Source organism: Podarcis raffonei, chromosome 13 (genome assembly GCF_027172205.1).
Source record: "Podarcis raffonei isolate rPodRaf1 chromosome 13, rPodRaf1.pri, whole genome shotgun sequence".
Classification (NCBI taxonomy): domain Eukaryota; kingdom Metazoa; phylum Chordata; class Lepidosauria; order Squamata; family Lacertidae; genus Podarcis; species Podarcis raffonei.
Window position 1 is genome coordinate 32,758,444 of NC_070614.1, and position 20,105 is coordinate 32,778,548.

Sequence of the window (20,105 nt, forward strand, 5' to 3'; positions counted from 1 at the left end):
TATGCATGCGGGCATATATCTCACTGAAGTTAATAGAACTGAGGAAGGAGGGTTAGCTTGTTTGTGTATTTACACCAGTGTGTGCTTAGTGAGGTCCTTCATTCATCCCCATGCTCCCTCTCCACAAGGGTCCTTTTCACCATACTGCCATTTACCCTTTAGCCTGCCCTAGCTGGAGCCTCCCTCCACCCATACCCTGATAAGGGGAGGGAAACAATGCCAGGCTGAAACAGCCCCTCCCCCATCTGCTTTCCTGTCCTTATAAGTATTTGGCTTGTGTGCTCCTGTTCCCACTCTCTCTGAGGCCTACACAGGAGGTGGATAAAAACCTGACCTGTAGTTGCTAGGCAACCAGAATGTTCCTGTTCCTACCCGCTTTCCCTGAACTGACCTGAGTGGCTAAACAGTGAGAGGCCCATCTAGCAGGCCTCGTGCCTGAAACCAATATTTCAGACGTGCCTATCTGCAAACGCAGCCTGACAGAGCCTGGCTCTTCCTCTCCTTGTCAGTGCCCATAGACCTTGCTTTTTCCTCTATGGTTTGGTGGTGGAGAGAGGCTAGCATTTTGCCCTTCTGTCTCCTGGCATCACCACAATCCAACAAAGCAGGCGATGCCACTGGGCACATGCCCTCGCCACAAAATGGTTCACAGTGCCAGGATCTCAACTCTTAACAGCTAGCTGTAAATCTGTAAAAGCTTCTAATCTAGACAGTACCCTCCTCTGCCATGGCACTGCTGTATAGATAGGGACAGGCTCTGCCTAGCTGGCCATGCCAACCCAGCATCCCCTTTCTATCATGGCATCACAGAACAAAGCTAGGCTGTGTCTAGCTAGTGCCAGGCCAGTGTGCTACTCCCCACCCACCCCTGCCAATGACACTCCATCAACCAAAAAGAGCAGACTGCGTCAGGCTTCCCGCCCACCCACCAGTGTACAGCAGAGCAGACAATACTTGTCTGTGCCAAGATGGTGCCCTGCTCTCCCCCCTCCCTGGCTCAGCAGAGCAGCATCCTGCCACCACAACACAGTGGCTCTTAATCTACTTCCATTACGGCCCCTGTGTGCTTGGCTCTGCCACAGACAGCAAATTCTTGACTATAACTGACCCCCCCCAAGATCGCCCACAGAGCAGGCTGTGTCCCTCCGCAGGCCACTAGGATGCATAGGCAACTTGGATTGTGCCAGGGCAGTGCCACCCATCCTCGTGGCGCAATCTTTCTAGGGGCTTAATGGGGTAGGTTTCATCCCACACTGTTTCCTTTCCGCTGTCTCTCTCCCCCCCCCACCCCCGCGTTGAGACAGTGCCCCTTCTTCCTACTTATTCCCTGCCACCAGGGCAAGGAAGATCCTGATTGCCCTTCGCCGTGCCGGGGCAGCGCTTGCTTCCACTCCCGTGGTGATTTTCGTTCCGTTTTGCAATCCACGGCCTAGCAGAGCGAAGAGAGGCAGCAGTGGCAACCCTAGCCCCAGCATGCCTCTTTCCCCATATTCCTCTCTCGCTCTCTCACTCTCTCCCCATAGAGTGCCCCCCTCCCTCGGGGAAGGGCTGCCCCCTCCGCGCCCGGCCGAGCGAGAGCGCACAATGGAGCCGGGCAATCCCTCGCCGCGCAAGGCTCAGAAATGCAAATCGCCGCCGCTGCCTGCGGCTCCGTACAATGGAAGGGAGGGAGGAAGGGAGCGAGAGAGAGGGAGGGAGGAAGGAAGGGAGAGAGAGTGAGAGAGTGAGAGAGAGAGGGAAGGCGAAGAGGAGAGAAGAGGAGAGGGGGGAGCCCCACTGGCGGGGAGGCTGCTCGCCCCGGCCCAGCCCCGACGACGCGGCGGGTCCCCGGAGCGCCCCCCTCCTCCTCCGCGCCGCCTCGCCGTGCGCCTTGGTGAGTAGCTGCGCTGCGCCGCGCCGTCCGCCCGCCCACCGTGCGCCCCCCTCCCCAGAAAACCCGCCCGACCACTCGGCTCTCCTCTCTCCCCCCCACCCCCGGGGCTCCCAGAGCAGGTGCATGGCAGCAGGGGAAGCGAGGCCCGGGCTCCGATCTTCGTCGCGGGGTGGGGTGGGGGGCAAGTCACCCGGCCGCGGGGCTGCAACCGGGCCAAGCTGCGGGGTTGCGCACCGCCTGGGCGGCGCACGGAAACCGCCCGGCCTCGGCCTCAGGCTTCGTTATCCCCGAATGACCCGGTCGATTTCCTCCATGTCTTTCTCTAATAGATCCTTCTCTCCCCACCCCCAGCCCCACTATTCCTCGTCGTCTCTCCCCCCACCCCCGCAACTCCCCAGCCACGTGACTGTGATTGCAACTTAGAAGGGGGGCTCTGCTTCAGAAATCGGAGTAGGGGGAAATGTGGCGCGGGGGGGGGGTGGGCCCGTTGGGGCCATTTGGGGTGAAGTCGTTTCTGCGGGAGGAAGGGAGGGGGGTTCCTATAGCAGGTGGCTCGGAGCCATGAGGGGTGGCGGGGTGGGGTGCGGTGGGGCGGGAATGTATCGCGGCTGGTGCTGCAGCGACGAGGGCCAGAGGGCCATGCTCTCATTCCATCTCCAGGGCATCCCCCTCTCCCTCAACCCCCCTCCCCGCCCCACATACTTTGTAAGGGTTGTTCCGAGCTGTCCCACAATCCCACATTTCTGTACCCTTTCAGTGGCACTAAATGGAATGCGCACGCGGGGGGGGGGGCTGTCCTCCAATGTAATGACCCAAGATTATTAAGTTATGACTCTCAGAAGCTTGAAACTTAAGTGGGGAGAGGGGTGTCTAAAGGGTGATGACTCGGTAGCCCTTAATCACTGGAACAGCCCCCTTTACTCATCCTAACCCCCACCCCCCCACTGGAATGTGCACTGGAGCATTTGCTCAGGCAGCTGCTCCCTTTGTTCAGGGTGTGTGGGGCGGGAAGGGGGGGGTCAGCTCTGTGTCTTGCTGGGACAGTCACTCTCTTGTCTCTTCTCACACGCCAAAGCGGGGCTGTGGTGTGAGTGAGGGGACTGGCCTGCTCCCATGGATATATTTCCCCCTCTCCTCCCCCCATACTCCATCGTGGCCTCGAAGTTGGCGGGAGTTGGTTTGAGGCCTGGCAGCCGCCATCCCTATTCCTGGGACCCAGGGAACCTTGAAAAGCTGCCCCGTTTTTCCTTAGGGTGCCTTCCCCTAAGAAGCAGCCATCTTGTTTGTTTCTGAATAAGACTAAATGGGCACCCAACACACACACACCACCCGTTAGGTACAGTTGCACTCTATTATCATGTACCTCTCCCTCCCCATAGTATGCACAAACAAGCAAGACAGGACTGTCTGCCTCCCTAATACTGAGTAGGCCCAAAAGACTTCATGGTGTGTGTGTGTGTTTAAAAAAAAAGATTAGTCATTTGGGTACTGCTATAGGCCCAGCATGGCAAGGTGCCAAAATGAATCAGCTATCTTTTATGCAGGCTTATGAATACCACCAGCCTTGCATTGCTGCAAGAGAACAAGGCCTCCTGCTTGATTTTGGCAATACCTAGGGGAAGAACAGGCCCGTAATACTCTCTCTGCAAACTAGACCCACCATTATAAACAACAGAATGTTCTATAATAAAGGTGTCAGGATAGTACCTGGTGTGCTGTTCCAAAATCACGGCTTAGTGTTAGAACCTGTTTTTATATGCCTCCGGGCACAATCATGTGTAAGAGACACTCTGCACATCGTCCAAGGCACTCTGTTATTAGTTCTTAATAACAAAGAAAAGAGTGCCTCAGAGGATGTGCAGAGTGTCTCTTACACTAGCCACAGCAAGCTACCCTCAGCTCTCCCTGCCACCACATGAGAATACAGGGAGACCTGCCTTATCAGAGGCTGACTTACAAACAAGATTAAGGCCTGCCCATTGGGCAAGTGTCCCCTCTTTTGAAGAGTGTTTGAAAGGAAATAATTAGTATGGTAAACTATAAGACTGCATGCCTTTCTATATGGCAAGCTTTCAGGTTGCACAGAACACTTGCAGACAATAATAAAAAGTTGGGCAAGGCAGAGTCTTTTTTTCCGTCTGAGAAATGTTTCTATGCTTCTCATATGATTGCTGCCTTACTCAGCCTATATGAACCATTTTAGGGCTTGTTCATACAAGGTTATGTTATCCCGAGTTTGTTACTCTGAAATAATATTCTTTGTCTACACAAGCAAAGAATTCCAGGGAGTTTCTGCTCACTCTTGCTTACTGTCTCAGTTCATTCAAAGTTTGCTAAATTTGCTCTGAGGCACACTGAACTCCACCTAGCAGCTATCACAACCCTATTTTAGTTTACATGACCTGTTAGCCCAGGACAACATGGGAGTCAAAGAGTCTCTGATTTTGCCACAGGTTGTCAAATCTCATTTCAATTCCTTCAACCCCTGATTCACCCCTTGAACCCGTAACAGGGCAGTGTTTATGGAGAGTTGAAGGGTTGCTGTCCTTGAGTAATGAGGACATTTCTCCAGCACAGCCTTAAACTGTTAAAAATAGTCATGCTATTCCCCACCTGTCCCAGAAACCCTGGGAACTGTAGTTCTGTTAGGAATGCTAGGGCTCTCTAACAGAAGTCTGTATTCTTATTAGACTGCAATTCCCATGATTCCTGGAGTTAGAGAGCTTTGACAGCTAAACTGGTATAAAACAAATAGGAATTTGCAGTAGCGTAGAGGTCCCCTAAGAAGCTTTAAGGATACCATGGTTCCTTTGGGATAAGAATTGCCATCTGTGTTACAGAGAGTGTAAAAGCTGTGAAAGATACATACATACACAGTTGCCATCAGAAGTGAAGTGCATTCCCAGAGAAGTCTTAACTAAACCTGAGGGTAGAGCCTATGGCTTATTTTTATGTAAAATGTGTAGCCTTTAAAGGGATTCTAGAAATATTACTACGGTTATTAGTACTACCTCTGCTACTAATGATGGTGATGGTTGCAGGATTAAGGAAGAAGTGCTGTTCACATGCATAATCTTATGATGCTGTATGAATGCTGTGGTTAAATTTTATTTGATAAAGGTTATAATCTCCTTTTTTTCTACCAGGTGCTATGGCACATGTCTTTAGCTGTGAATTATTTCTATAAACAGCAGGTGTGTTGACAAAACTGCTCCTGGGCTCTATCGCTCCAGATTGTAGGTGGCAAGACTGAATGTCCATCCATAGGAAAAAATGATATCTAGTTCAGCAAGGGAACTAGATATGAAGAGCTCAAGCCGAACCTCCCTGATCTGCTGGCTTTTGTAGGTTCAGGAAGCATTCAACCACGTGCACAGGAAGCCAGTTCTGTGAAAAGTATTGCCTTTCCAGTGTGACTATCAACTCCAGACAGACGTTTCTCATAGTTGCTCTCTTTTCTTCTGTGAGGTCTGTTGCCCTTCCGGAGGGGAGGGGGGTGTCACATGATAACTATGAATTCACAGCTCTGATTCACACATGCCAAACCTACAGCGAATGTCATCTAAGGTTTCTACCCCCCTCCCCTTCACCAAAGCCGACTGTTTTGAATCTGCAGGCCTTGGACCACCTTGCTTCTTGTTATAGTCCTTTTTTTTTTTTTGCTGGCTTCTGCACAAATCAAAGCTGCTTCCTTTTCTAAGAAGATGCTTGCAAGCTGTAAAATTGCATTTGGACATTTTCCTTAGAATGCGGGGGTTTTAAGGCACACACACTTAAAGTGATGTACTTGGGACTTGCTACCTCTTTACACGATTTAACCAACCTATTGTTTCTGTAAATCAGTGTGATTAACGGGCTGGTTTTTCATTTTTATGGTTGAAGTGAAGATTCCAGTTCCTGCTTGTAATTGTGAGTACAGAACCAAGAGGTGGTTGTTCGTTTCAGATTAATTAATGCAGGATCCTATCTTACGATTCTGCCAGTGTTTTGTTACCTAGAACTGGGAGGCTTAAGAGCCAGCTGGGATGAATCAATTGTGCTTAGTTCATCAGAGATCCTTGCAGCCTTGAGTGTTTGTACAGTGTTCTAGTAGTGATGTAACCTAAAGCAGAGGGGAGGAACCCTTTTTTAAGAGTGTGGGTCACAATATCAATTTGGTGGGCCTGACCAGGGAACACAGCACAAAGGCACTTTGGTTCACTGGCAAAGGATTGTTATTTATTACACACAGAAAATAGGCCTCTTCAAACACTCCCCCCCACCATCAAATGAGGGAAAGAGCAAGAGAGTGCTGCACCTTTTGTTGTGTCACCATGCCTACAGCCCTTCAGGTGTTGGGAGCTGAACCCTGCAATGGGGGGAGCCTGTTGAACATGTGTAGGCTCCCTTGTGTGATTGGGAGTCCCTGGAAGATCAGGAGGAGGGCAACAAAAGTGCAATAAAAATAAAATAAAATGACTTGTTAATCCAACTGTTGCATAAATGCACTTGTAAGTCCCCCCCCCCTCTTGGCTCCTCCTGAATTAGGGTTGCGGGATTTGTAGGAGCAGGGCATGCCTGAAAACTGTGTAGAGGGCCCATTGCAGAGCGAGGGAATAAGCAGTAGGAAGAGCCAGCCGCTCATCCTGTTTCCTGGATTCCTAACATGATATTTACAGTCATCACGTTGATGACTTGGCTGCCTGAATGCATCCATACATTCTGAGCTTGGTAAAATACTTTAAATAGCTGGGTTCTGACAGAGCCAATTTTTCAAGGATTTTGTCAGTCTTCTCTTTCCTTTTCCAGGGAGGAAACTATTGCAGGGAATGAGAGGAGAACACCCACAAACACACAACCTCCCTCACCAGTTAGCCTTACCCCACTGCCACTGCCATCACTTGCTGCAGTCTACAGGCAGGGGTGGGGAGCCGTAGGCCTCAGAGCCAAATGTGGCCCTCCATGTGTCAGTCTGGCCCTTTGGGACTTTCCCCCTGAACCACATCCCCTCTTCCCAGGGCACACCTGGCACCAGCCCTGCTTCACATCCTCCTTGAGTGGTTTTGTGTGACTGGAATGTGTCCTTGAACTCTGAGGTTGCAAAGAGGAGAATGTGAGCCTGAGGAAGGTCCCTGCTCCTGAGACGAGGCCACATCCAGACCTGACATGTAGGCCCTGCGTCAGGAGGCAGCATTGCCAGGCACTCACAAAGCCCACACCCCAGCAGGGAGCCCACTGCCAGCCCCTAGAGCCCCCTGGTTTAGCACTGATGCTCCTCCTAACCATTGCTGCCTGTTCAGCTTTTCGGCTGCTGTGTGGATTGAAGGAAGAAGGCAAGCGAAGGGCAGGTGAACCTACACAGGAAACAGGCCCAGTAAGGACATCTTGCCCAGTGACTATTCAAAGCCTGATGTAGGCCAGAGTGAGAAAAACTGAAGGAAGGCTGGATTTCAATGCACCTCTTTCCAGTGGTTCCTGATACAGTACTTTTGGGAGGCGACCCTCTGAAAGAAACCATATTTTCTCTCCCCTTTTCTCCAGTTATTGTCTTCTGGTGGGGAGAGAAAGAGAGAGAAATAGGATAGGAGGGCTGTGCTTGTTTGCATCTGCTTCAGGAGAAAGGAGGTTCCAAAGAATCCATATATTGTGGGGTGTTTTTTGCCATAAATTATAGCTTGAGTTCCAAATGCAAAGAATTGTAGAAGATGACAGCCTTGCCTCAGGCAGAGTGGGAGCGAGGTTTGGGTAAACATGTTGATCAGACCACACCTGCTTATGGTATTGGGGCATATCACATGTCTGTATCTTGGTGTGCAGTTAGTTCCCTGGCATTTGTCTTCTGCATCATCAGGATTTCAGATTTGAGGTAAAATAAAGCTATTAAACTATGGAGCTTCTTGTCATTAAAAAAAAGGTGGCAACCAGCACTGTGTCAGTTCCTCTATCCCCACCCAGTTTTGCTTGATCTTTCTCCTCAACTTCTGGCATTGTCTTCTCACATCTCTGTCTCTTCTGCTCTCTCCCTTAGAGCTGTGCTTCCTAGCCCCCAGTTTCCTTTCATTTAGCCACTCTGTCTTGTATTCCCCCACCCTTCAAGAGCTTTTTGCCCCTACTGTCCTTTGCTCTGTGCAAAATGTTCCTCACAGCCAAAGTTTAATTTCCCTCACAGAAGCGGACACCCCTGGACACTTGAATGTTTGTGAACATTCCCTGACATCACAGTAGGTCAACTAATGGTTGTCGGGAAAGGAGTAGGGTGCAGAGCACAGCTGTTTTGTTTTTTCCCTGTCTCTTGTGAGCATGATCCCGATTTATTCCTTTAGAGCTGGAATATCTTGAAATGGTGCTCGCAGAAGCCCGAAGAACACTCTACAGAGTTATGCATTTTTGTTTCAATTTCATGAACTGCAGAGCCAAGTGTTTCTGTTTTTATTAGCTTCTGTGGAAGTGTAGGTTTTCTGTTATTCGGAGCCGTGGGTGCATGTTCTGCTGAACTCTGCAAAAACAATGGGATGTTTTACGTGCAAGCACTTGTACCGTGAAGCATTGAGAGACATTTTATGGTATGGGAGTTGTTAACACACACTTTGCCTGTTCGTATCCCACTCCTTCCTCCAATGAGCTCTCCACAGTCAGCGTAGAAGTTGAGGGTGTGGGGCCCAGAAGGAGAGGCTGCATGGGAGGTCTCAAAGGGATGCACCCAGCCTGTGAGCTAGAGACTCCACTGAGGTCATCCATTGAGCCAAACCAAGCACCCCTACCTTTACCCCACAATTTTTCCTTTGGATGATTCATTGGGGTAAGATTTGACGGATTCGACAGGCAGTCAGATCAGGAAATAAATTTCCCCCAGGGATGTTTTGCCCTTCCCTGCATTCTTGTCAGACTTTGTACAAACTCTGCAGTGAAAGAAGATGCAGTTGAGGCTTTTCCCACACTTCTCCTGCCACTCTCTCTTTTGGCTTGCAGGGTGGTGAAATAATTTCCTGCTGCAGAAGGTGGGAAAAGAGAGGTTGGGCAGGGCCAAGGGAGGGGCAGCAGTGAAGAGAAGCCATGGCTACGCCCTGTTTTTTACTTCAGAGGCACTAAGCTGCGTGGCAGACAAAAATCTCCATTGCAACCTGGCAGTGTATTATCTGGCTTGGCTTCCTTCCTTCATCTTACTGCTGGACCAGTCCTGCTTTAGCATCCCCAGGAATGTTGGTCTGAGACACAACATGGGCAAAATACTTGCAAGGTTCCAAAGGCTCTGTTCCATAGAGATAGAATAAGGACCACTGTGCTGTCAGTTCAAGGTTTACAACTTTCTCACCTCACTCTCTGGTTCCTAAAACAGGTTAAATCCAACTTAAATCATGCACATTGCATGTGAAAATTAGGGTGGGTAGTGTTCTCAAAGTTACCAGCATGAGTTTGACTAAACTGCGGGAGGCAGTGGAAGACAGAAGTGCCTGGCGTGCTCTGGTCCATGGGGTCACGAAGTGTCGGACACGACTAAACGACTAAACAACAACAACAACATACTCAAACTCATGTCAACAAATCTCTCTGCACTTGAACCCCTTCCCCTGATGTTTGGGGTCTCTTATGTCAGGATTGGGGAGCATGATGGTGGTCTTGCTGACGCTGTGGGCTAAAACTCCCAACTGCCCATTGGTCATGCTGGCTGCGGTCAATGGGAGTTGGGAGTCCCAACTTGCAGAGTTCCCTTCCCTGCTCTTACGTATTCAGTGGTGAGCAAAATGCACCCTGGGCAAATCCAGGGGTACTTCAGTCCTACATTGTATAAGTTCCAGGGTTAAGCCTCGGCAGCAGAAATATGCCAAGATAGCTCTCTGGATGTGGCACAGATTAAGTCCTTGTGAATGAAGAATTAATGGTATTTGTCAAATAGTGAGCACTGCAAAATGGCAACTGTGGGCAGAAGGCCTGATCTTTTCTTGTTTAAATTCTTTTTTTAGTAGAAGCATGAAAAGCTGCCTGATATACCAAGTCCTATCTAGCTCAGAATTGGCTGGCAGCTGCTTTCCAGGGTTTCAGACAAGGGAGTGTTTCCTCTCCCTATCTGGATATGTTGAGGATTAAACCTGAGACCTCCTGCATGCAAATCAGATGTTTGACCTCTGAGCTAAAGCCCTTCCGTTTCTCTCCTTTCCTGCAGCTCATGCTCCTGCCTACCTGCCTATCAGGTGTGAGATGTCAGGTCACATCCTACGTGCTGCCCTTTCACCAATCAACAACTGAAGCATGTGATCAGGAGCATCATGGAGGTAAGCCAGAAGACCAGGGTTAGGTGTGGCTGTCTAGGAGAGGGACTTAAATGCCCTTGCATGTCAGCCACACTGTCTCAGCTAGAGATGGGTAAGCTCTCCCAGGCTTATCATGAATTAGTTTGGAAAGTAGGATCTTCTTTCTCCAATCTCCACCCCCCTTCAAATGGGAAGATCTTGTATAATTTTTTCCAAGCTGAAAGTCAAAGCCTAGAAAAATTACTTCCATTCGCCCTCTAATGGATGTAATGGAATGACATGACTTAATTACTTTTAATAGGGGAGGCTATACACACACACACATTGTTGCATTTTTTTTTGTTTTCTTTTCCACCTTTGATACAAATCCTTGCCAGGCAGGCTACATTCAAATCAAAATATAGCAATGAAATTACAGCCAAATAGTATCCTAGCATATCAGTTCATCAGGATCCTTCCCACAGGGCAGCTGGTGTCATTTGGTACGATTTTTTTTTGTTTAGGGTGGTGAAGGACGGTCCATCTGGGACAGGAGAAGCCTCCAATGCCTTTTTCATCTGCATTCTTACGGGCTTCCCATGGCAACTATGAGAGGAGGTTCTTACACCTGCCTCTTAAGCTCTTGTTCCTTCCCACAGGGCAGTTGGTGTCAATTGGCATGGGGGTGGGACACATTCCAGTTGGAGCAGGAACAGGAGAATGGGCAAAAACTGAAAGGAGGAGGAAGCTCATCTCCTGTCAAAGAGTCCTTTGGAATGTAATGAAGCCCCATTTTCCCATCACATTCAAGAGGGAAAAACTGTTCCCTCCTGGGGCACAGGAAGCCAGCAATTGGGGTAAAATGTGGAGAAAGATTCTGGGGTTGTAAAGGTCATTTCTGCTTTGGTGCCTATGGGCCATTCAAGGTTCTTTTACTAGCCTAGCTCTGGAGAATGATGCCTTTATCTCTAGTCTCAGCAATAGGTCTTACTGCTCTTTCCCCTTGTTGGGTTCCCAGCGAAGCTCCCTCAGCATGATGTCCCTTTGCAGCAAACCTATAGACTGATTGGCTTTCAGCCTATGGTTTTGCAACCTCCACTGTGGCAAAGGATTAGGTTTGGGCACCTAATCCCTGCTGGAAGAGACGTTGAGTCACCCCTTGCCCGTACAAGTGGAGCTTGGCCTTCATATGAGGGAATACCACGTGGCTGTGTTATCAGCTGCTAGTTTGCAAGCTGCTTTTGTAGCAACATAGATGTCCATGTCTGCTTCCCCTAGGAGCTTGCATGGAGAAGCAGTAGCAGGGAAGGGTGTCTGCAGGCTGCCTGCCTGGCCAGCGCTGCTCTGCATAAAGATTTAGCTTCATTCGCTCCTTTCTCCAGCAGTGAGCTGTTTAGTTACACTGGAACAGTAGTGGTGTGAAAGAGGATTTTTTTTGGCAGTGTGTGTGTGTGTGTGTGTGTGTGTGTGTGTGTGTGTGTCATTCCATGCTGAGGCTTCCACTGCCTTTCCCCTCCTTCTCGTTCCTGCAGGGTGCAGATTACCAGTTGCCTTCTGCCCACTCAGCCAGTGTGACTCTCTCTTCCCCATCCTCCTCCCCCTCTTCCTGTGATGGAGCGGACACCCTGGCTTTCAACGGGGAGCTGGATCTGCAACGCTACTCCAACGGGCCAGGGGGACCTGGGGGCGAAGCCCGCCCTTACCCATGCCCCATCTGTGGCAAGCGGTTCCGCTTCAACAGCATCCTGGCCCTGCACACGCGCATCCACACCAGCTCCTCCCCTCTCACCTGCCCCTACTGTGGCCACCGGGCAGGGCAGCGTGCCAGCCTGCGCCTCCACTTGCGCTCCCACTGCCCCGAGGCCCGCGCCCGCCTCAGCCACCAGAGCCGCCTGCTGCTTGAGCTGGAGGAGCGGGCGCTTTTGCGGGGTCAAGAGGAGGAGAAGGAGGAGGAGGAAGAGGAAGAGGAGGATGAAGAGGAAGAGGAAGACGAAGAAGAACAAGCTGCCCCTGCTCCGCCTCCACCCCTGCCCACCTTCCGCTGCCCTTTCTGCAAGGGCAAGTTCCGTACCGCCGGCGAGCGGGACCGCCACCTCCGCATCCTCCACCAGCCCTACAAATGTGGACAGTGCTCCTTTGCCGCCGCCCAGGAGGTGGAACTCCAGTGGCACAACCAGCAAGCCCATGGGCTCCCGGCCGCCCGGCTGCCCACCCCTCCTGCCCCTGTCCCCGCCGCAGCCGCCCCGCCTGCCCCTCCAGCCTCTGCCCCTGCCGCTCCCTCAGCCGCTGCACCCACTGAGTTCCGCTGCCAGGTTTGCGGCCAGGCCTTCACCCAGTCCTGGTTCCTCAAGGGTCACATGCGGAAGCACAAAGACTCCTTTGACCACAAGTGCCAGGTGTGTGGGCGTGGCTTCAAGGAGCCGTGGTTCCTCAAGAACCACATGAAGGTTCATCTCAGCAAGCTAGGCCTCCAGAGCGAACAAAGAGGGCCTGGCCCAGGCCGGTCCGCCCAAAGCTTACTCGTCGGCTGCGAGGCCCTCTACCCTTCCCTCCTCTCCCCTCGGCCCACGGATAAGGCCAGCACGGGCAATTTCTTGGGCTATGGCGATGCCAGCTGCGCCGAGCGGCTGCAGGCCACAGCTCGGGCGGTGGAGAGTGGCCAGCAGTGGAGGGAGCGCTCTTACGCAGGAGGTTCCAAGCTAGTGAGAGAGGACCCAGGAGGGAGCCACCGCTGCCCAGATTGCTCCCGGACCTTCGGCACATTCCAACAGATGGCCTTGCACCGACAGAGCCACCTGTCTCGAGAGAGGGAGTGGAGCAAGGGGCAGTCGCTGGGCTCTCACCTTCTCGCAGGACACTGGCTCCCCACAAATGTCAGAGCCTCCACAGCAGCCAACACCAGTCCGTCTCTGCTGACCCAGGAGGAAAAGGGCAAGTATGGACAAGCAGAGCATAGCTGCTTTGGGATTTGGGGGTGGCTGTTTTATGTGGGGGCTACCAAAGAGGGTCTCACATATCACAAAGCAATCTCAGATTCTAAATCAACCCGTGCTTTTGAGCTGCTTCCTCTAGCAAAATAAAAAAATTAGGATGTGGGTGGGTTACATTCCATAGCTAGGCTGGTTTTAGCTGAAAACTGCATTTCCCCCTTTGTTTTACAAAAGGATATGTGTGAGGGGTGGAAGGATATGTCCAGTTGATGGATATGAATAAAGGTCAGGAATAAACTAATAGAATTGTATCGGTAGGCCAAACCCAGCAAAGGAAGCAACATACTGGATGGAAAATGCTTAACAAAACTATATGTTTACAATAATGATGTTTAGCAGCGGCCTGTGTGGTGGGACATGGTTGCCACTATTGGGTAGCATCCAAGGCAGAAGCAGGGCAAGACCCATGTGCTTACTGATGTCCACCTTTCCTCCAGCCCTCTAACAGAACTGCACAGGAGGCTGATGATGCCATTGGATATCAGAGCACATCCCACCAAATAGGCTACTACTAAATTATTTAAAATATTTAAGTAACTAGCCTAAAGGGATAGCCAACAAGGAGTTGACCAGTTGCTTTTGGACACCAGTTCCCATCAGCCCCAGCCAGCATGGCCCAGTGGTCAAGGGTGATGGGAACTGTAGTCCTTAAATATCTACAGGACAGCACTTTGGTCTAAACAACGGAATGCTTATAATATAAAATACAAAATAAATCAACTAACAAAAACCTTGTAAAGCTACCATGCCTGGAATTCTGGGAAGGGCAACAAGCCTGGCATGCAGTTATCTACAGATTTTACCTCAGAATGAGCAAGAGTTCCGTGATACCCAAACAATAGCTCTCAGTATTCAAAATATTAGTTGGTGTAACTGAAACATTTCCCCACTGCTCTGCACAGTTTTGCATGATTGTTCGGTGTCTCACCTCTGCCTCCCAGTTAAAACAAGTTTGGGCAAGGGGATGTTGGTGTCATGGGACCTTGTAGCTTTCTGCATAAGCACCCACACGCACCCACACCCAGATTCTGCATGAGGAAAATTCAAACTCTGTGTCTTGAAGGAAATAAACTGCATTGATGCAAATAAATACTTCCCCAAGTGGTTTTACAACATTCCTTCAAAGCACATATCCGCACAACAAATGCATATCTGTTTTATACTGTTCCACTGTTCTAGAAGCCATACTGTTTTGCTGTTCTCCCAGTAAACCTGGGGAACTGTGATAATTGTTCTGAGAACTTTTCTGGAACCTGCAACGCCTCCCTCCACAGAACAGCAGTTCCTACCAATTCCTGATTAGAGAAAAGGGCTATTAAGCCATTTTAAGCCTATGATGTAGAAATGTCCTAATTCTCAAGTCTGCCACATTGTTTAGCTCTTTAAAAAAAACGTAAGGCATGAATCACATGCTGTGTCACCGCCATGAGGTGATTTTTACCATGTCATTTTTGTATGGTGGATGTGTTGCTTAAATATGCCCTCAGGTGGCGAAAGCTGGGATTTACCACACTGGTTAGAATAATTGGAAACTAGGCTTTGAGGCTATTATGTTTAGTGTATTAAATTCCATCTCTTTCCACCTGAGGGTGGATTAAAACATGTTCACCATTCCAAAAATATCATGGCCTCATTTTTTGCTTTGTATGCATTTGTGTGTGCATTTCTTCTTCCCCACAAGACCAGCATGAACCAACACTCAGGCAGCTAACTTGGGCCTCAGTACTGACAAGTACCCAATACTTCCATCATTCTCACTTTCAGCTACCCACAAATATTACTTCCTCTGTCCTTTGGCGGAACCTTTTACAGGAAAGAGGAGGGAAGGAAGCATGGTGAGGTTGCCTAGCAACTTGGAATGGAATAACTAGCAATTGTGCTTTCCACCCCTCGCTTCTTCATGCAAAAGTTTGAGCTAAACCATAGTTTGCAGTGATGTGAATAAGCTGAAGTGAGCCTCAGGGTCTTGTGGCTGTGCTCTCCCTCTCCTGCTCTTCCATTAGGATGAGTTTGAAAGCTTTTGCCTAACCACAGCTTGTCATCTAAACTGACAAGCTGTGGTTAATGTTGATTATGGTTTGTTTGAAGCAAGCCAATGTGAAACCATGTTGCTGACCAAATGGTTTTTATTTTAGACTTGGTGTATGAGGGTGCAGTATCAATTTTTCCAGTCAATTTTATATATATATATATATATATATATATATATATATATATATATATATATGTGCCACATGACTAAGGAAGAAGTACTGGAAAAGATGACAACACAGTCAGATGTTAATATAACAAACAGAATATCTCTTTTTAAAAAATCAAACCAACCTATCAAAGTCAACTTCTGTTGTCACAAATGATTCTTCTTCTATTTCCATCTCTAAAAACATAAAAAACACCACCATTTTTTGACACCTCACTGCACAGTGTGAGTGATGTTTGTGAACAGTGGCAAATTTTTTTTTTATTCTAAAGCATTCCATGATTCCATGTAATCTTTACCCAAGGCAGCCAATCTTCTGTCATTGGTTTTTATTTTCAATTCACAACTCACCCACCCCCGTTTAGAGCAGTCATCATTTTTTGCAGCTACTATGTTGGGCTACATTTTGAAACAAAGGTGACAAATTAGCTACAGATCCAGACCTAGCAATGTAGCTGTCATGGTTGTCTTCAAAGACATGGTCTATGTTGGGGTGAAAAAGTGAGACACCTGTGGCACTTGTGGATGTGGGGTGGGGTAAAAACTATGTTTCTATAGCTCTAAAGAAGAGCAAAGCAGGCAAAGAATCCATATGTAAAGCATATAGAGAAGGGTCAAGAAACCCTGCAGTCCCCTCATACTAAAAATCTTCCCTCCTTGCTGTGTTTTCCCCAGACATGCAAGGGCAGTCACGCCTGGACGGCTCCCGGCGGGGCACTGGGAAAGACTGTCCGTTCTGTGGGAAGTCCTTCAGATCCTCCCACCATCTAAAGGTGCACCTCCGCGTCCACACAGGTAAGGTCAAGATGCGGCAACAGTGGGGTTGGGTTTGCCTAAACCGGTGGAAATTTTCAATAAGGCTGGTACTTGCTAGGTCCCCCCCCCCCAGTTCTGTATCTTGCAGAGGCATACCACATGGGTGGAACCTGATACCATCAGAGGCAGCTCAGACCTCTGTACAGTCGTACCTTGGCTGACGAACGCCTTGCGAGTCAAACCTTTTGGCTCCCGAACGCCGCAAACCTGGAAGTGGGTGTTCCGGTTTGTGAATGTTCTTTGGAACCCGAATGGCCGATAGGGCTTCCGCAGCTTCCCATTGGCTGCAGGAACTTCCTGCAGCCAATTGGAAGCTGTGCCTTGACTTCTGAACGTTTTGGAAGTCGAATGGACTTCCTGAACGGATTCCGTTCGACTTCCGAGGTGTAACTGTACTGCCTGTTCCTTTGCTTTCACCAGACATGCAAAGCAGTGGCACAAGTGGAGACATGGAGCAGCATTCTCTGCTGATCTCAGTTTAGGCTGCCTTTCCTTTCCGTATGGAAACTCAAAACTGGTTACAAAAAGCCAGCACAAACAAATATATATTATGTATAAAACTACCAATTAAAATGGTAAACTAGATTAGTAGTTTTTTGAGCTAACAACTTTGGGGGGCATTTATTTATTTATTATTACACTTTATATTCCACCTTTCCTTCAAGGAGCTCCAGGTAACTCACATAGTTGTCATCTCCATTTTATTCTCCCAACAACCTTGCGGGGTAGGTTAGGCTAAGAGACAGTGGCTGGTCCGTGGGAGCTTCCTTGCAGGGGATTGAAAACACTCACCACACCAGACCGACTTATTTGCAAGGATGTTTCATATTTTGTCTGTTGGTTCCTTGCGAAGCTCTCCACCTTAGAGAGGAAATGCAAAGTTGTGGTGCCACAACCCAAAGGCCCTGCTCTGCCTATTCATTGATTTAACCTCCTCAACAGGTAGAACTTGAAGTGGGGCCTTCCCCGTGTGTCTTAAACACTGGGTGAATAGTAAGATTCCAATCTGAAGATCACACTGAAGATGGTTGATGCTTTTTGCACAACTCTGCAAGGTTGCCTTAATTCCTGTTTTATAGTTTGGGGGAAATGAGAGAGAACGATTCACCCAAAGTCCCTTGGTTAGTTTGCCTCAGAGGTGGAGCTTGAACCAAGGGCTGCCAGGTCCAAAATCAACTGTCTAGGAAACTGCATTTGTTCGCTGCCTTTCCAACTTGCCTCTACCATTTCTCCTTGCAGGCGAGCGCCCGTACAAATGCCCTCACTGTGACTATGCTGGCACACAGTCTGGCTCTCTCAAGTACCACTTGCAGCGCCATCACCGGGAGCAGAAGAGTGCTGCGGCTGCAGCAGCTGCTGCGGCAGGAACGCTGGAACGGTGCCACATTCCCCTCGCTCCCACCACAGTCCCTGCCTTTCCCGCCACGCAGCTCGCCAAGAGCCACGGGCCCTTCCTGTCTCTCGGGAGCTTGGGTGCAGCTCGGTCCCGCCCATCCCGGCGCAAGCCGCTGCTCAACGGGAAGACCGACTTCCAGCCCCTGGACCTGTCGCTGCGCCCGGCTTTGGCGGGAGGAGCCCTCCACCGCTGCCAGTTCTGCCCCTTCGCCACCTCGGCTCCGGAGCTCATGGAGTTACATCTTCAAGTCCACCACAGCAGGAAAGCCCGAACCCGCCGCTGCTCTCACACTGCCCCTAAACCCCGGGGGGTGGCGGAGGAGGAGCTGCCCGAACCCCAGAGCCCCCAGCTGAAAGCACCCGAGTCTCCAAGTCCAAAGGGGGAGATGACCAAACCTCAGAACCTCTGGCATTCGGAAGACCAGGGAGAACTTCCCAGGCCTGAGTTGCCCCGCGGGAAGAGGACGCCCGATCGAGCAATAGTTGCCAGCCTCTCTCCTGGAGCCGCACCAGCTAACCAAGATTGGGAGAACCTGTCGCAAGACTCTGAAGAGCCAAGAGCAGAGGAGGAATTGCCTGCCCCCAAGGTCCAAAAGGGCCCACACCAGGAGACATCTAAGACAGGCCAAGGCCTCATGGAATTGCAGCTGGAGCCAGTGCAGGCCTGAGTACGTCTACTCTGCATATATAAACCAGTTTCGAGCCCGTTTAACTGTCATGGCGGCTCTCAAGCAAGGGACCCTGGGAACTGTAGCTCCTTTCTATGAAGCAGCAATCTCTAATAAAGAATTCTCAAGCACCCTACGAATCTACGCTTCCCAGAGTTCACGGGGAGGGTCTTTGATAGCCCCTAGCTTAGTGGTAGAGCCCATGCTTTGCATGCATTAAGGTCCCAGGTTCAATCCCTTGTATCTCTAGCCAAAAGAGGCAGGGCCCGGAAAGGCCGCTGCCAGAGACCTTGAATGGACACGGCCAATTAAAGCAGAAAACATGGGGCTCGATGGATCAATAAATAGTCCTGCGCAATAAAAGGCAGCTTCACAAGACAGTTGAACCAATTTCAGACCTGTTTACATTTGTAGTATAGACGTGCAGAGACCAGAAGAGGCAGCTAGTAAGATGCCACTCCACAAATGACAGGGTCATGCACCCATCTGTTGAGAGGCGTCAAAATAGAAGGTAGTAGGGTTGTCTTTTTGGAAACAGGTTTCTGTGTCTTTAACAGCAGCGAGGCAGGCGGAAATTCAAGAGGTGCAGATCTTCTCTGTCATGGAGCTGTTAATGGTACAGAAGACGTGTCAGGAAAAGTGCCAACCTTCGGATGTAGAAGGGAGAAGCTGTGATAACGGCTGGGGTGTGGAATTGGTTAAGGGGCAGCGATGCTGTTAAAAGTCTTTTTTAGTCAAACAGGGTTTTGGGGTGAGGTGGCTGGAGTCCATTGGATTCCAATGCCTTGTCCTCACCTCAGTTCTGGGCTTGATGCTGCTTCCTATCGGTGCCACTGTCTGAGAAATTGGGCCCTTTCAGGACCTCATTGTTGGCACAAACATAGGGTTGATAGGCCCTGTAGGGAACAAGACACCTGTGGTGTATACCGTTTTTGTAAAAAGGGGAGCATTTCTGCGGGCACAGCTTTCCCTCTCCGTGGTGCTGCTGCTATGGCAGGAGAAGCTGGCCCTTTCAAAATCCCCCCTTTAATAACACAGGAGCCCTGTCTCCATTAGCCTGTTTACCCTGTTGAGTGCCACAGAGGCAGGGCAGGCCGCACCAGCCACTCTTGGCCTAAGGGGACTTCAAGCACCTGTGTTGGGGCCTTGTCTCCATAGCAACCAGGTGCTACAGTCTCTTGTGTGCGTAGCAAGCAAGCAAACCCAGTGCCAGTATGTTATCTCCGTAGTGACCCAGGAACAGATCCCTGTTTCTGTAGTGAACTGGCATGTCAGGGAGCTTGACAACTTCTAGAGTTTTCTATTTTTTTATTGTTTTTCTTGTAGAAAATTTGAAACTGGAAATAAAAATTAAAATGAGAAACAACTAACGCTTCATTCAGTGCTTGTGTGAGTTGTGATCAGTGTTCTCAATGCAATCCCTGTCAACAGATTTAAAAGCTGCTGCTTCACATACCCTTTTTTAAAAGAAAGAAAGAAAGAAAAATCCCCTAGAACAACTGTAGTACTGCCGTAAGCTGACTGTCCTTTAAATGGTGCAAAAATAAGTTTTACCAGTTTTTCTGTTTCTGAACATCTGAAAACTGGAAACTAATTCCTAAAATTGTGTGTTCCTGGGTTTGAGCTCAACTAAATCATATGAAAGAATCTCATGGCGCCTTGAAGACTTAACAATATTACTATAGCATAAACTTTCTTGGGTGGCTTGATGCCTCTAAGTTTAGAGGAGGAACAGAGCCACCAAATAATACGGTAGTAGTTTCTACATCTTCAATATATTTCCAAGGTATGCAGAAGTATATTTGTATGCATTAAAAAAAAAAATAGCCTGACAAAAGATCTGTGGTCAGTGCTTTCCAGGACCTACAGAATGAAGGTGTCACCTTAAAAACAACAACCACCAAATGCTGGAGGTGTCAGGATTTTTTTATATAAAAAAAGAAAGAATGTGGGAAG

General features: G+C 49.3%; 1 protein-coding gene across 1 annotated transcript; it reads left to right on the forward strand.

Annotated features, from left to right (window-relative positions):
* Window positions 1-1,538: 1,538 nt before the first annotated feature.
* On the forward strand, window positions 1,539-19,515 carry ZNF219 (zinc finger protein 219). The gene is made up of 5 exons (XM_053363218.1): window positions 1,539-1,873; window positions 10,014-10,122; window positions 11,613-13,011; window positions 15,946-16,065; window positions 17,326-19,515. Exons 2-5 carry the CDS (start codon window positions 10,117-10,119, stop codon window positions 18,147-18,149), a joined length of 2,349 nt encoding a protein of 782 aa, XP_053219193.1. The 5' UTR covers window positions 1,539-1,873; window positions 10,014-10,116; the 3' UTR covers window positions 18,150-19,515.
* Window positions 19,516-20,105: the final 590 nt, after the last annotated feature.